The sequence below is a fragment of the Rhineura floridana genome, chromosome 3 (genome assembly GCF_030035675.1).
Source record: "Rhineura floridana isolate rRhiFlo1 chromosome 3, rRhiFlo1.hap2, whole genome shotgun sequence".
Taxonomy (NCBI): domain Eukaryota; kingdom Metazoa; phylum Chordata; class Lepidosauria; order Squamata; family Rhineuridae; genus Rhineura; species Rhineura floridana.
Genome location: NC_084482.1, coordinates 209,861,382 through 209,878,273, shown reverse-complemented (window position 1 = coordinate 209,878,273; position 16,892 = coordinate 209,861,382). Strand labels below are relative to the sequence as shown.

General features: G+C 45.3%; 1 protein-coding gene across 1 annotated transcript in view; it reads right to left on the bottom strand.

The window, feature by feature from the left end:
• Positions 1-15,699, bottom strand: part of LOC133378927 (zinc finger protein 91-like) — a 33,299-nt gene extending 17,600 nt beyond the window's left edge. Inside the window, exons 1-5 of the mRNA XM_061613541.1 lie at positions 15,545-15,699; positions 13,720-13,809; positions 12,889-13,015; positions 11,231-11,314; positions 7,110-8,164 (exon numbers count right to left, since the gene is read on the bottom strand). Coding sequence (XP_061469525.1) covers positions 7,110-8,164; positions 11,231-11,314; positions 12,889-13,015; positions 13,720-13,806 — 1,353 coding nt within the window. The 5' untranslated portion in view covers positions 13,807-13,809; positions 15,545-15,699. The remainder of the gene's footprint in view (positions 1-7,109; positions 8,165-11,230; positions 11,315-12,888; positions 13,016-13,719; positions 13,810-15,544) is intronic.
• Positions 15,700-16,892: the final 1,193 nt, after the last annotated feature.

Genomic DNA, 16,892 nt, shown 5'->3' with positions numbered 1-16,892 from the left:
AGAAGCTGAGGCCTAGACCAGTAGCTCACAAAGTTTTTCCCCCCACAGTCCACTTCAAAACAGCTGATGGTCTTGGTGAATTTTTCTGCCTGTTGTAGGAATTGTAATGTGCTGTAATAATAATAATAATACTTATATGGTAAGTGGACTGAGTGAGAGGGGGGAGTACATGGGCTGGAATGCTGGAGAGTGTTGTATGATGATTGGCTGAGCGTTTGAGTGTCTGTAGGTATAAAGGTTGAGTCTGTTGGTTTTGGGGAGTCAGTTGGTGGGAGTTCTGAGGGAGGCTGTTGGTTGGTTTTGTGCGTTGGATTGGATTAGGCTGGTAGTGAGGCAGGTTATTGATTACTAGTAACATAAAGAGTAACACATCTGGTGAAACCATACGCTTGTTAAACTATACCTTTAAGTAATCTTGTTATTCCTGTGTATATAAATAAATATTTCTTGGTTTACCAAAACGCCTGATCCTTGGCTGGGTTTACACAGACCAGAAGGGTGGGCAGGGCATATACCAAGGTTGGAAAACAGTATCAAGGGTGGCAGTGGTGAAGAGATAGTGTAACATCATCAGGTATCCAGAGCAACCCAAGGCTGTAATCTTTATAGGCACAAAGATACTGGGGGGTTGTGGCCTGCACGTGCACCCAGACACAAAGTAGCAATAGGCCTGGAGGAGACTAAGGCACAGTCTCAAGGCAATATTGAATTACTGGGAGTGACTGGTGCTGCTGCCTAGCAGTGGGGTCTTGAGAGATCTTTGCTAGAGCCTGTGAGAGAACATTTAAAAACCAGGACCCAGCAGTGGGACCGTGACAAGGCGGTAGCCACAGGCGGGATCCTAGAAGGTAGTGGCCTGAGGTGGGATCCCCACAGGTAGGGTCCTGACAACACCCCTTGTCAGGAAAAATATAGGGCTTGTTTCTGTACTTTACTTTACTTTACTTAATATTTGCATATAGCCAAAGGCTGTTACAAAAAAACAAGCGTTTATACAGGAAAGGTAGAAAATAAAATGCCCATTCTGGGTGAAATAGATAACATTCAACCAATTTAGTTACAACATCTGTTCATAACATAAGTAGCTCTGAGTTTCTTTGCTGCCAAGGCAAAGTTGGCGATAGAAAGTATTACATGTGGCTGATTGGAAGATAATAAAAAGATCACTGCCTGAGTCCTGCCGTCGTTGTTATTTGATTGGATTAATGGTAAAATGAATCTGGCTCTGGGAAGAGAGAACAAAGGACAATCTAACATATAATGTATTAGATCTTCTGGAACTTTGCACCCTACTATGCAAAGACGTTCGGCGTAGGGGATACCGGAGTATCTGCCGTGAAGGTACGCTGAAGGCATCACCTGAAAACGAAGCTCAGTGTATGCTTTTCGAAGGGGAGCACTTGTTAGGATGTCGAGGTAGTGAGGCCACACTTGGTTAGATTGAATCAGGGCAAACCATTTAGAGAATTTAGAAGTGGTGATCACTACACTATCCTGTTTAGCATCATGTTCATAAATCTGCTGTCGCAAAGCCTTTGGAGTTAGGTTGGCAAGCAAGGGGGGGGGTCAAAAGATATTGGACGCCCAAAGCAGCAAAGTTTTTAGCCCAACCCCCTTTTTCCATTTGATCCTCCCAACAAAGTTTAGCCAGAGAAGGAGGATCAGCAACCGAATATTTCTTCCATAGGTGTAAATACGCTAAATCGACCCTAGCCATTAAAGAGGGGGAATTGAGTTCAGCTCTTACGTGGGCCACCGGGGTACCCTTGGGTAGACCCAAAATTTGTTTATAGAAGGTGTTTTGAATTGGATCGAGGGAAGATCGCAAGGAAGGGCCCCAGATCTCACATCCATACAAGATAGTCGGGATAATTTTTATTGTATATAGTTTAGCCATAGGTCTCAACAGTTGGCCTCCCTTAGAGTAGAAAAAATTCTTCAACAGGCCAAGAGCCCTGAGAGCTTGCAATTTGATATGTGCCAATTGAAATGACCAGGACAGTTTATTATTGATGTGAATCCCCAAATATTTGAAGGTATGGACCTAGTCTATAATATGGCCATTTAATCGCCAGGTATGATTGGCTTTGCTATGTTTCCCGCATATCATTATTTTAGATTTTTTATAGTTGATTTGCAGGGATTGGGAATCGCAATAATCTTGAAGGCGGGCTAGCATTCGTTTAAGGCCAATTTTGTTTTGCAAGAGCAGGAGTAGATCATCCGCATAGAGTAAGACCGGAATTTTCCTATCTTTAATTGAAGGTGGAAAAAATGCAGGGGAAGACATTGCTGGAACAACGTCGTTAATGAAGAAATTAAATAGGAAAGGGGCCAGTATACATCCCTGTTTAACGCCTTTTTCCATTGAGATTTTTTGTGATAAGAGACCATTATAACCTAAACGGATTCTTATGGCAGTATTACGGTGTAGAATTTGAAGGAGCCAAAGCAATCTTTTGTTGATCCCTGCCTTATCTAATTTGCTCCAGAGTAGATGGCGATTGATTGAATCAAAGGCGGCCGTTAAATCGATAAACGCTAAGTATAATGAGTTGAGGGGGTTTCAACTTTGTTTGCGCAAGATGGTGTAAAATAAACAATTGGTCTAGCGTAGAGGCTCCTTCCCTAAAACCTGCCTGGGCATCTGATATGATGGTTTGTTCTTTGTCCCAATCCAAAAGTTTATTTAGGAGATAGCATCCATATAGCTTTGACGCTACGTCCAAAAGGCTTATAGGTCTATAGTTGGTCGGTAAAGCGGGATCACCTTTTTTGAATATGGGAACTACTATGCTCGTTGTCCAACCGGTGGGGATGCAACCAGATTCGTTTATTTTCGAAAATAGGGCTGCAAGAATGGGACACCACCAGGAGGGAAAAGATTGATACAAGTCTGCTGGAACCTTGTCCTGGCCAGGGGCTTTCCCCGAGCGTAGTAGTGAAATTAAATTGCCAATATCAGCGTTGGTCACTGGGGGCCATTGTGGGCAATTTGGAGGTAAAATAGGTAAAGACTGGCATGGAGGAGATGAATCAGAAAAGATAGATTGGAAGTGGGAAATCCATGTTTCTGGGAGAATTTGAGGACTTGAAATAAAGGGGTTGTTGGATAAGGAACCGTGAACTAATCTCCAGAAGTCCCCCTGATTGCCATGGAGGGCTGCGTGGCCAAGGCGTTGCCAAAATGTGGTGATATAAGCTGATTTTTTAAATTTCAATAAGTTGTTATATTCTTTTTTAAGAGTTAAGAGTTTGGCTATGGCCGTTTCCGAATAATGTTGCCTGGTGAAGCGTGTTTGATAACAGACTTGCTTTTTTTTTAGCCATGCAGAACTTGTCAAACCACGGTTTGTCGCTATAGTGGGACTTGCCTAAATGCGCCTTAGATGTAGTAACAACTGGGTGGAGATGGTTAATGATCTGCTCGAATATCTCCCTAATGTCATTTGTTGGCAGAGCGGCTTTTTGTCTTAAATCTATCAGCGGAGGGGATGTTAGAATTGTTTTAACTTCTTCCAGTAAGAAGGGAGACCACCTTCGACGTATTAGGCCCTGGTGAACGTCGTTGTCGGGTGGAGCTTTCAAATAACTAAAAGAAGAGGACAAAGACAACAGTAGTGGGAGGTGGTCTATCTGCAATAGACAGATTCTTTACAAGGTCAAGAAGTTGTGGAGAAATTAAAATATAATCCACCACACTAGCTCCTCTTTTGTTAATAAAAGTAAAAAACCCCTTGGACAGATCATATTTTGAACCATTGAGGCACAAAAGGCGGGCGCCAAGTAGCATCTTGAATAAAGCATGCCCTTTTCTATTTATTATTTTATCCCGGGAGGTACGGGGAAGAAATGAATAATCACCTAGGCAGGAGTCAAGAAAGTCAGGAGGTGTAGGGAAACTAGAGCCCATCCTGGCATTAAAATCTCCACCTATGATTAAATTATGAAGTGGATATTTTTGTTGAATTAAATCGATGAATTCAGTAAAGTCATGCCATCTTTGAAGACTTAACCTTGAGCCAATGGGGGGGGGAAATACACATTGATGCATATAAGCAAAAAATGGGAGGGAGAGGGTTGTAAAGGGAATGTTTTGGGGGAAATAATTAAGGCTTGGCAGTTTTCTGGAGGTGGATATGGTATTTCCAATATTGTGGCATTTACATCGGTGGAAATTAGGAACGCTAATCCTCCACTAGCTCGGCCTTTCTGAGCCAGGCGTTTAGCTGGATTTACCCAGGATTTACATGCAAAAATTGATCTTCAGTTAGCCATGTTTCTTGGAGACATACAATGTCAAAAGAGTGGAGGAAAGATAATAACTCCGGGTCATTTGCTTTGTTGTTCCATCCGGCTATATTCCAAAATAATAGATTAAAAACTGAAGAGGACATAAAAACAGGCAGATTGGCCGGGGCTGGCTGTGATTTCTTATCAGTACCACATAATGGGAAAGTTCAGGGGTTTAATTCATCTAAAGAAAGAATGCGATCTAATTCAGGTCTAATTACACTTACATTTGTGATTGGCAATTTATCCCCTTGAATAGTGAACCAGGGAACCTGGAGGGGCTGAGGGGGTGAACCAGTCTCGCTTGGGGCCAAAAAACGCCTCTCTGTCCAAGAAACAGGAGCTGGAGTAAAAACTCCATTTTGGAGTAAAAAGGGGACCTTAGAAGATTTAACTGCAAGGGATACGGGGGGACAACTGTTGCTGCTGCTGTAAGTCAGCCTTGGGACGATCTATTCTGATAATAATTTTTGTTTGTTCCTCACGAGGGAGATCGGGAAAAACTTCAATGAGTTGTAAATCTTCCGACTCACGTGATTCGTTGCAGAAGTCTTTAGGAGAACATAGAAGCTCAGGGATGGGCGGTTTGGGGGGGGCAGTCGAATCAAAAGGGGGATTAGTAGGCTTGCTTGCAGGATTGTGTGGACAGAGAGGTATGACCACCAATGGGAGGGGAGAAGCTACATTGTTAAAATAATGGACAATAAATAATCCATAATCCGCCAGGAGGAGTTTTAAAGAATAAAACCGCTGCGAAACCTCCTTGTTTATAAAAGTTATTACTACCCCAGTAGTGGAAGAATTGCTGTAAAGGAAAAAAAGGTTACTTATATCAGGGGCAGAAAGATAAATTGGTGCAGCAGAAGTTAAAAACTTACAAAACTGGTATTTATCAGGATATTGTCCGCGTTTCCTTGAAAAATTGGGAAAGTTAAGGAGGACTACGGTACTTTAGTTTGTTCCAGGACAAGCTTCATGTGGCTCTTGGAAAAGTTGGTTTCAATCACCTTTTGGGAAGAAGATTTCACAGCTGTCAGTGTTGCCAACTTCTTACTTTCAAGCGATGCATGTTGCGTGTATAGATCATACCAGGATGGAATCCAAGAGTTGCATAGAACAGGAATAAGCCAGGCCAGGCAAGTTTCTTGTAAGAGTCTTTACTAGGCAAAGACATTAGACACAGTTCTCTTCACAGACAGCTTTTCCCCCACACTGAGTTTTTCCAAGCATCCCACCTTATCAGGCTTCCCAGCCAGCTACTGACCTTGGCAAACCTGGCGCTCTGTTCTCACAGCTTAACCCTTCTACTTCAGGTTTCACTCTCTTTGCTAAAAACCCTGTCTGTGAGTCTCACAGCATGCTTCACTGACCAACAATGCAGTCTCAGCATTTATACTATGGGAGGAGTCTTGAGCGGAAGACATAAGAGTGAGGGGTGCACTTTGTTTGCTGCCATTTAGACAGTTTGAAATCTGTGCTAGTCCCGGCTCAGAATGAGCAGGCCTGCTGGGAGGCGAGGAAGGAATAGAGTCTAATGATTTCAAGATCTCAAATAGAGGCTTGAAATTAAATTTCTTCCGGATGGAGTGTTTGCAGTTTTTCATATTCTTAGATTTCTTGAGTTTTCTCACTTCTTTCTTACGCTTCTTGGATTTTTTTTGCTGGGTTGCATGAATGGTCGAAACAGCAGGCTTTAGGTGATCCTCGTTGTTGACTTTAGTTGTACCAAGGGCTGAAGGCGATGGATTATTTGGCAGGAATTTTTTTGCTGTTATTGTCAGGAACTTTAAGAGGGCATTGGACTCCTCAAAAAAAGACTTCATTAGATTGAGTTCATCGAGGATCAATAGAGAGAGATCCAAATTGCTGCCAGGCTGTATATTTGATCCGAATTCTTCAGTCATCGTGCTGTTATTTAGTGTGGAGCGCGAAGTAGAAGCAGAGGGGGAGAACGGCACCGAGTGCTGACACGGTTGTAGACAGCTGGTTGAAGTCCCTCTGGATGATGAATCGGCGTCAGCCAATTCCACGCTAAGTGGAGTAGAATAGGAGTCATCTCTTACCAAAGCTGGTTCCTTAAGGTAATTTAGAGACCAATCCATTATTGGCGGAGTCGTCTTTGGGACCGAGACTACTATTGGACTTCTTAGGTCTTGTGTATCCAGGACAGGATCTTGTGAAAAAAACGAAGTGATTTTCGCCTGGTGAGCTCGTTGTGGTGTTAGATGGGACTGCAGTTGCTGACTATCTTCCAGGGCTCTGCATCTTTGCCTAGTTAGGACCATTTTGTTAGATCATAGCGGTGGAAAATGAACAGCAGGTTTCTGTACTTATCTGAACGTTTTATGGCAGGAAGAATGTCCCCTCTGTGTTCAAGAATGCTTGGCCAGCATCTTCAGCCAAGGCCTTGTGGATCATCATCGCTTCTTGAAACTAAACTTTGGTTTTCCGCTCCTTCTGTACAGCAGCCCAGAACCCAGAAAATAACCCCCAAAATGACAGAGCTAACATTTGTATGCCAATGTTATTGTGTTATATCATTGCAGTTTTGCTTATTGTTTGGAATAAACAGCAGCGGTTAAAACAAAAGTCAAAGAATAAAAGTATTAATTAACAATTATCAATACCTCTGTGAGGTCTCTCACAACAAGAACCTTACTATCTAGTCTTTCATTTTATCTCAAAATGTCTACCCTGCCTTCCAAGTCAAGAAAATAGGGAATCCCTAGGCACTGCCACCCCTCCACAAAAAAGAATTCTCATATTGATTTTTGGATGTGAAGTGAGGCTGGTGCTATTACTGAAGCTTCTCAGGCCGTGTGAGTTTGTTTATGTTTAGTAAGGTGAGTGCTATAATTGAAACTTCGTCCACATTCAGAGCATGTGTATGGCTTCTCCCCTGTATGGATTCTTTTATGTGCAGAAAGGGTTGTGCTCCGATTGAAGCTCTTGCCACACTCTGAGCATGTGTATGCTTTCTCCCCTGTGTGGATTTTTTTATGGGAAGTAAGGTTTGTCCTGTAAGAGAAGCTCATGCCACATTCGAAGCATTTAAATGGTTTCTCCCCTGTGTGGCTTCGTTGATGTGAACTGAGGCTTGTGCTCAAAGCAAAGCACTCACCACACTCTGAACACTTATATGGTTTCTCCCCTGTGTGAATTCTTTGGTGCGCAGTAAGGGTTGTGCTCTGATTGAAGCCCTTTCCACACTCCAGGCATTTAAAAGGTTTCTCCCCTGTGTGGGTTCTTAGATGTCCAGCAAAAGTGGACATCTGACAAAAGCTCTTTCCACACTCCATGCATTTATATGGTTTCTTCCCTGTGTGGATTCTTTCATGTACAGTTAAGCCTGCAGTAGTACTGAATCTCTTTCCACATTCAAAGCATATATAGTGCTTACTATTTGTGTGAGTTTTTTTATGTGAGGCAAGGTGTGTCCTATGAACAAAGCTCTCCCCACACTCCAGGCATCCAAAAGGTTTCTCCCCAGAGTGGAGTCTTTGATGTGAATTAAGGGTTGACCCACAATTGAAACTCTCTCCACATTCCAAGCATTGATATAATTTCACTGCTTTGTGGGTTTTCCAATGTGAAGTGAGGCCTGCTCTAGAAAGAAATATTTCTCCACACTTCAGACATTCATAGGATTTCTTCTCTTCATGGATTCCCTGGTGTTGATTGAAATTTGAACGCCGTTTGAAGTTCTTTCCACACTCCTTGCAATTGAATAGTTTCTTCCTCATGGTTGATTTGGAACTGAATAAATTTCCATCCACAGGGTGCTTAATTCTTCCTCTTTTACAAAAGACCTTTTCAACCACTTTGTGATTGGCTGTTTCTGATGATATTACATGTGGCTCCCTATAGCTCTCTATAATAAAATAAAAATCCTGATTTAGGAGTGCAATTAAAAAATGGAGGCTCTAATCAATGATCAAATTAACTGGCTTTTATGGAGAAAAACCCACACCCAAAGATCATTCTTTGCCCCATTCCAGATCTGGTGCCTAGAGCTTTGACTTTGGGGGGTGAGGGTGCCTCTCTGTTGGCTCTGTTAGACCTTTTGGCAGATTTTGATGCTGTGAATCAACTAACAGAACTTGCCTGAAATCAGAACCGCACTCAGCTCTCCTGTCCTTTGGCTTCCTGGGACATTTGAACTGGAGAACACCCAATCCAGAGTGCTGCCACTCTGGACCTCCTGCTGGAACATGCCTAAAGCAGAATATTATTATTTGTTAGATTGGTTTGTTGCTTGTTACTTAAAGGTCTCTAAGCAACTTACAACATCATCAGCCGACTCCTCTGCTCCAGGGACCTTTTCGGGCAATAAAGCAGGAGACACTTTTCTAAACAGGACAGGAGTTGTTTTCCCTAGACTATCAGTGCTTATTTCCAGCATAATGGCACCGACATCCTGCCTCTCTCTTCAAATCTTATCCCCGTCCGTTGCCTCTGTCCCCACCATCCAGCTTCCTTTCTCCCATGTCCTCTAGGATTGCCAGGCCAGTCACATCCATAGCCTCTTTCTCTGTGTGTTCCTCCAGCTACTTGTCCACACTCTAAACACGGCTCCCTCGCTCTACACTGCCACCACTGGTACCCAATGGAGACCGGTCCACTGGGGCTAGTGGGGTGCTGCCCCACAAACCTCAGTCTGCCCTCCACCTCCCTGCCCTCTTACTGATAACCGGTTCAAGGGATGGTCCTGGCTCTCCGCTTCTTCCTCCTCCTCAGTCTCAGTGTTGCCCTTGCAGAACTCAGCAGGAAGAAGGACGGGGACAAAACTAGGATTAGTTGGCTCTGTCTGTCATTGGCTCGGGCTCCACCTACTGTAGGGCTCCCTGCCTTCTGCCCCACCAGTCCCAATGAGCACCAGCTGTTGTTGCACCTCAGTTGGTGCAACCACACTAAAGGCCCTGTCACTGGTAGCCACACAGCTAACTTACGACGCCACTAACAAGGCCTCATCCTCTGAACACAAGGGGCAGGCAGGCCCATAGGGGGCAAGGCAGTCTCAAAGGTGTCCCCGGTTGACCCAGTGCCTCCTCGGAAGACACTTCCAGCTCTACAGTTCCAAGTCCAAAGGTGCAGATGCTCATCAGCATAGCGGAGGATGGATGGGACCGTTTCATACCTTCACATATATTCAATCACTTATAAACGATTGGGAGAGACCCTCTTGGTGGTACTGACTCTGGTTACTGCCTTGCTAGCGCTGACCCATGACAAGGCCTACTTGGTGGCTGTTCCCTATTTGTGAAATGCTCTCCCTGGTGAGGTGCGTCTGTCTCCCTCATTACTAACTTTTAGGAAGAATGCCTAAACATGCCTCTTGACCCAGGCATTTGATGGTGTAAGAAGATACCGGCGCTGGCTGCCTTAAACTTAGCAACTGGGACAGCATGTGATTGCTTATAGATGCCATTGTTTTTAGATGTTCTAAACTTTTTGAAATATTGGTAGAACTTTTTCTTCTTTATTGGTCAGACATCTCTTCAGCTGGCTTTTAAACTGTTCTTTACTGTTTTAAAAGGCGCTTTTATTTTATAGCAAACTGAACTGTTTTTGCTTTTTGATGCCTTGGGCTCCTTTGGGAGGAAAGGGCAGGACAGAAATGTAATAAACAAATAAGTCCCTTTGAGGAGGAAAGAGAAAGCAGAGGAAGAAGATGTCATATCCCTGCTACTCCTCCCTCCTCCCCAGCTAGCCCCAGGATGGGACGAAGGAGGTGCTCACTGCTTGCTGGCAGGAGGCAGCAGCCTGAGTGTGCAGGGGCACCCCTGCTGCTTCTTCCTTCCCTCTCCAACCATTCTTTTTTTAAAAACATTACGTGGCTGGCAGGAAGCTGCACTGTCAACAAAGACGCTACTACTCCTTACTGGAAAGCTCCGACAGGGGAAAAAAAAAAAAAAGCACCGAAGCCCTCAGCCCACTTGCACAGGTGTCACGACCCCCAGGTTCGGAAATGTTGTCTTAGACCACATTCATACCAGACATTTATTCCACTGTTATTCCACTTCAAACAGGCACAGCTTCCCCCCAAAAATCCTGGGAAGGGTTGTTTGTGAAAGGTGCTGAGAGGTTTTGGAGACCCCAGTTCCCCTCACAGAGCTACAATTGTCAGAATGGCTTAACAGTCAGTCCCTCTTCCCAGAGGACTCTGGGAACTGGAACTTTGTGAGGGGAATAGGGGGCTGTCCTAAAAACTCTAAGCGCCCTTCTCAAACTAAGGTCCCAGGATTCTTTGTGGAAAGTCATGACTGTTTAAAGTGGAATAAACCTATGGTGTGAATGTGGGCCTAGTCTGAGGGCCTTGTGGGCTGTCTCGGCCTACCTAGACCACATTCATGCCATACGTTTATTCCATTCTTTTTGCACTTTAAACAGTCATGGCTTCCCACAAAGAATCCTGGGACCTGTAGTTGTGAAGGGTACTGAAAGGAGAGACTCGTATTCCCCCTCACAGGGCTATAATTCCCAGAGCTCCCTAGGAAGAGGGATTGACTGTTAAATCCACTCTGGGAATTGTACCTCTGTGAGAGGAATAGGACTTTCCTAAAAATTCTCAGCACCCTTAAGAAACTAACCTTCCCAGGATTCTTTGGGAGAAGCCACGGCTGTTTAAAGTGCAATAAGAGTAGAATAAATGTATGGTGTGATGTAGCCTTAGAGCAATAGAGCAAGAAACACATTTCTAAACAGGACCTTCGCCTACTGGTGCTTTATTTCCAGCATAGCAGCACCCCCTTCCCCCACTCATGCCAACCGCCGCCTCTCTCCTCAAATCTCATCCCCATTCATAGCTATGTGGTGTTAAAAAGTGGGTCCAATGGGCCAAGTATGCCCCAGATACACTTACCCACACACACCACCCAAAGAATTCGCCATCGCCTCCAAGGAAACCCTGAACATTCCCAGGCAAGACAGCAGCTACCTGTCAATTCCTGCTCTTCCTCGGGGTCTGGAAAAAATGGATCTTCCCCTTCTTCCAGTCGCGAAATGAGATCAGGTTTGGGAACTGATTAGAGAAGGCAAGATAACCTAGTCACCATCCGACTACAAAGCACACAGTCATTACTAGACGGCTTAGATCTGTGCCTCCCCCGCCCACCCAAATCCCTAGCCATGTTTCCTTCAGCAAGGGACAGACAAATCTGTCCGTTTCAGATTCTCTCAAGCCCCATTTGCACTATACATTAAAAGCACTCTTGTTACGGATAAATAACCCGGTGAGATATTCATCCCTTTTTAGTATCTATCAACCCAGAGCAAGGACATCCAGAGAGGCCACATTCTGATAATTCTCAAACATCACTTCCACGTAAAAAAGCCTTTGGCCCAAATTCAACAGAGGTCACTCCTCCTCGGTGAAACACACAGCCACCTCTTCAAAGGCCACCAGCCCCCAAAGGAGGAAAAGATTCTCTATTCACAAGTAATGCCCTCCTTGCCAGAAAGTGTTGCTCATAATCTGGAAGGGGGGAATGGAGGTTGGGTACCTGGGAAGATTAATGGACCTATGACTCTGTTCTATGACCTCACAACCGTCTCAGTGGGTAGAACTGACATTCTGCAGCAGCCAAAGGTCCCTTCAACAGAGGCAGCACCCAAGCTGCTCCTTCTGTGCTTCCCTGGCAATCCATCCCTTCATAGTAGCTTTTTCTCTTCCATGCCAAAAAGGAGACGAATCAGCATGTGGCACCAATTTCATCCCACTCCCTGCAAAAGAGAGATGGGAAAAGCTTGGTTCGTCACCCTCATTTGACTGTCCTGCCTCCACCATCAGAGGCAGTTTCTATGCGAGGAGGGGATTACTTGTGAATAGAGAATCTTTCCTTCCTTCAGGAGCTGGTGACCTTTGAAGAGGCAGCCTCTGAATGCCAGTTGCTGGGAATCACAAGCGCGAAGAGTGTTGCTGTTTCACTCACTGAGGGCTTCCCATTGCATAGGAATCAGGCTTTTCCCCAAGCTGGTATTTTATCCATTATCCTTTTATTTAGAGGTCTCATCATAGAGCATATTCTGGGGCTCCAGGCTTCCCCAATATCATCCATATGAAGCATCACAAGGTAATAACACCTCTACCACTGAACTATGACCCTTCCGCTCTGAAACGTAGGAAGCCGTCTTTGTACCGAATTAGACCATTAGTCCATTTAGCGCAGTACTGGCTGTTATACTATTTATACTGTTCTGTTCCATTTGGAACAGTTTTAAGCGTATTTATTGTTGTAAAATTATTTGTTTTTGGAACTGAATATTCTGTTAGTGTAAACCATCCTGGGACCTTCTGGTGAAGGGCAGGTAAGAAATCTTATAAATAAAAAATATATATTTCACAGCAACTCCCCAAGGTTTCAGAGACAGGGCTCCTTCCCAGCCTTTACTGGAGGTGCTGGGGATTGAACCTGAGACCTTCTGCATGCAAAGCAGATGCTCTGCCACTGAGCTACAGCCCTTCCCCAGAATGGGGTGGCATGTGCAGGGCACATGATGAAGCCTCCCTCTTCCACGGTGGAATCTTTGCAGTGATAAAGAACCAGAATATCCATACCTTTCACATCTACCCACTCAGAGCAACAGCATCCTTACCCAGAGAGACCACGAGCCCATAGTTCTCCAGCATGACTTCCCGATAGGTAGCCCTTTGGCCTGGATCCAGCAGAGCCCATTCCTCCTCTGTGAAACACACAGACACTTCCTCAAAGGAGACCAGATGCTTAAAGGAAGAGTCAATATAACTGGGTGTTAGAGCAAATTAAACCAGAACTGTCACTAGAAGCTAAAATGATGAAACTGAGGTTATCATACTTTGGACACCTAATGAGAAGACATGATTCACTAGAAAAGACCATAATGCTGGGAAAAACAGAAGGGAGTAGAAAAAGAGGAAGACCAAACAAGAGATGGATTGATTCCATAAAGAAAGCTACAGACCTGATCTTACAAAATCTGAACAGGGTGGCTCATGACAGATGCTCTTGGAGGTTGCTGATTCATAGGGTCACCATAAGTCGTAATGGACTTGAAGGCACACAACAACAAATCCCCCATAAGTCCTCCCCAATAGACTTTTGCTCACAACCCAAAAGAAGAACCGAACAGCTCCCTTATACTGAGTATTCAGTATTGTCTACACTGACTGGAGATGCTGGGAATTGAACTCGGGACCTTCTACATGCAAAGCAGCTGCTCTGACACTGAACTACGATCCGGAAACTGGACAAAGTTACAGGGAATGCAGAAGTTGCTTGCACAATTGCCACACTTTCTTGGAGGGGTGGGGAACTAGGGATCTGGCCTCCCACCTACCCAATGATCCCATGAGGCAAATAAAAACAAGGGCATTCTCGACTTTGATGAATCTTGACAATATATGGGAATGCATTCAAATGAAGAGGTGGCCAGTATTTGGCTGCTTACCTGAGAAAGCGTCATCATAGTAGCCATTTCCACTGGAAGAGAAAGAGGAGATGATCTAGCGTGCCACGTCGACCGTGTGCTATTCATGGCCTACGAGAGAGACAACATTCTGCACCAGCCTCCAGACCAACCCCCAGACCAACCAGCCTCTGCACTGCCTCCAGACCAACCTCAAGGGTAGCCCCACACAGAGCGAATCACAGCAATCCAACCCTGAGGTTACTAATTGCTGTATTAGATTTTGTGTTAATTATTTGTTTATTTGTAAAAAGTATTTCTGTACTGCCATGTCAAAAAATACCTGGGCAGTGTATAACGATAAGGCATAAAACACCATTAAAGGCAAAACAATAATGAAAATGACTATCTAATCAAAATAAAAAATGCTGTGCTCCCATCTTATTTATTTATGAAAGTATTTATATACCGTCTTCTCACAAAACATCAGGGTAGCATATAGCTCCATAAAAACATTTAAAAGCAATACAGAACAATTATTAAAATGACTGGCTACTTTAAAAAAATCCCCATTTTAAATAGCTGCAAAGGCCTGCTGACCAAAAGAGGTCTTCAGGAGACTCCTCAAAGTCAACATTTTTTTTAAAAATGTGCTTTTAAATTTGTATATTTGTTTTTAATGTTTTTAATTGTTGTAAACCGCCCAGAGAGCTTCGGCTATGGGGTGGTATACAAATATAATAAATAAATAAAATAAATAAATAAACAGTGAGGGTCGCCTGCCAAATCTCAGCAGGGAGAGTGTTTCACAGCATGAGAGGGGCAACACTACCCCACCCCCGACTTTTGGTTGAGGCCAGTCGGGCCCCTGCAATGTGGTGAACAATGATACGAAATGGCTTCAGTTGTCGCATTACATGAAATTGTTTTATTAAACAGATGCTTTTCTTCTTCTTGCTGGGGTGATAGCAAGCGCTTGACAAAATGGAATTTATAAATAAATAACTGTCAATCCAGAAATGCCCACAGATCTTAAATCTCCTCCCACACCTTCCCGCCACATTCTGGTGTTGAAAAGGTTTTGGAAGAGCAGCAGTCCGGTGGGGGAGAGCATTCCAAGGGCTGGAGGCAGCAATCCAGAGAGCCCCAGGCAATTGACATCTCCTTAAAGATGGCCTGGTAAGATTTCACCCAAACTAGGAACAGATGGGGGGGAGGGCAGAAATCACATCTTATTTTTCCCACCCACGGGCCATAGCTCAGTGGCAGAGCTTCTGCCCTGCATGCAGAAGGTTACACGTGTTTCAGTCCCGGCATCTCCAGGTAAGGGCTGGGAGAGCCTCTTGCCTGAAGCCCTAGAGATCCGCTGCCAGTCAGTGTAGGCAATATTGAGCGAGAAGAACCAATGGTCCGATTCCGTATATGGCAGCTTCCTAGGTTCCTAAATGCCCCACCTGGAGCTCTTCCTCCTCTGAGTTTTCTGGCGTGTCAAGGACGGAGGAAAGGCTTCATTGCCGCAGCTGCGGGCACCCCGTGTAATTAATGGATTGTTTAATTCACTGCTCATCAGAAAGCCTCCCTCGAGGCTCGCAAAAACTTTTGTCTCCGAGGGCAGCCCCCCCCCCCGGCAATGCCCGAGCTTTGAAAGAGAGGCTCCCTTTCGCGCCCAGGCGCCACACAGCCGGCTGCTTCTCTTCCTTCTTCCCAGCGTCTGCCCTCAGGGAAAGGACCGCGGCCCCCGTGACAGAGCATCTGCTTGGCATGCAGAAGCGCCCGGGTCATCCCCATGGCATCCCCAGGTGACTGGGACAGGCTCCCTTCCTGGAACCCTGGAGAGCTGCTACCAGTTCGTGCGGGCAACACTGACCTGGATGGACCAAGGTAGCAGGCGGCTTCCTTGTTTCTTCAGGCTCACACTGGAGGGGGGTGTCCTGCTTCTTCGCGCTCGATTGGGAACCGGGAATCTCTCTCAGTTTCTCGGTAGCTCCCGCTGTCCTCTTTGGAGGGAGGGGGTGGGGCTTGTAACGTCACTTCTGGTCCCACCTCCTTCCTTTCCCGCGGCGGGAAAAGTGGCGGCTTGGTTTTGTCGGGAAGTCAATCCCTTTCGGGCGCATTTGGGATAGCAGTTGCCGCTTGCGAAGACTTGTGACGGGAGGAAAAGGCTCCAGGGGGTGGAGGGGGCACAAGGAGCCCCGCAGCCGACGCCTAAGGATCAGAAGAGCTCGGGCTCCTGGATCAGGCCAAAAGGGGTTCCCTCTTGTCCAGCATGTCGTCCTCACAGTGGCCAACCAGATGCCCTCGTGGGAAGCCCACAAGCAGGCCCCGAGGACAGCAGCAACTCCCCACTTGTGATTCCTTAGCAACTGTTGTTCCAAGATATACTGCGTCTGAAGATGGAGGCTCCATTTAGCCAGCCTAATGAGAGCCCTTCAAGTCCAGCATCCTGCTGTCACAGTGGCCAGCCGGAGGACTCTAGGAAGCCCAGCAAACAGGACCTGAGCGCAGAAGGACCTGAGTCACCCTGGGCTCCTGCTGGGAGAAAGGGCGGAAAATAAATCAAATAAGAAATAAATAAGAAGCGACACACTCCTCACTTGTGCTTCCCAGCAACTGGCCCTCAAAGGCATTTACTGCCTCCAACAGTGGAGGGCAAGCCTCGTCTACTGTGAAAGGGGCAGGGCCCCTCTCCTCTTGCGTCTGGAAGTTCTCTATTTGATTCCGTTTATAAACCGCGCCTCCACAAAATATCTCCCAAGCGATTCCACAGTAACATCAATAATAAAACAGTTAAGAACTTCCATATGTAAAAACAGTGCTACAATGAATATGTTATTTATTTATTGTATTTGTTTTTAGAATGTACACACTGCCCTTTGCCAAAAGACATCAAGGTTTACAATATAGGACGTAACGAGCAAAATAATGGGCGCTGTTCAACTAAATGGTTGCATTTGCTGCCCTGGGCTCCTGCTGGGAGGAAGGGTGGGATATAAATCAAATAATAAATAAATAAGTGTATGGATTACTGCTAGCAAAATGGGACTTCTCTCCTCCTCTCAGGTGCCTTGCACCATCCCCGAGCCTGCTTCAAAGGATTGGGGAAAAACCAAGAACAGGAGGGGGAGGAGAACACTTGCACAAGGAGGAACCTTTGCACTGATGGAACCTTCGACTTAGCACCAGGTTGAATACAATACGTAACATGGATGAATGCA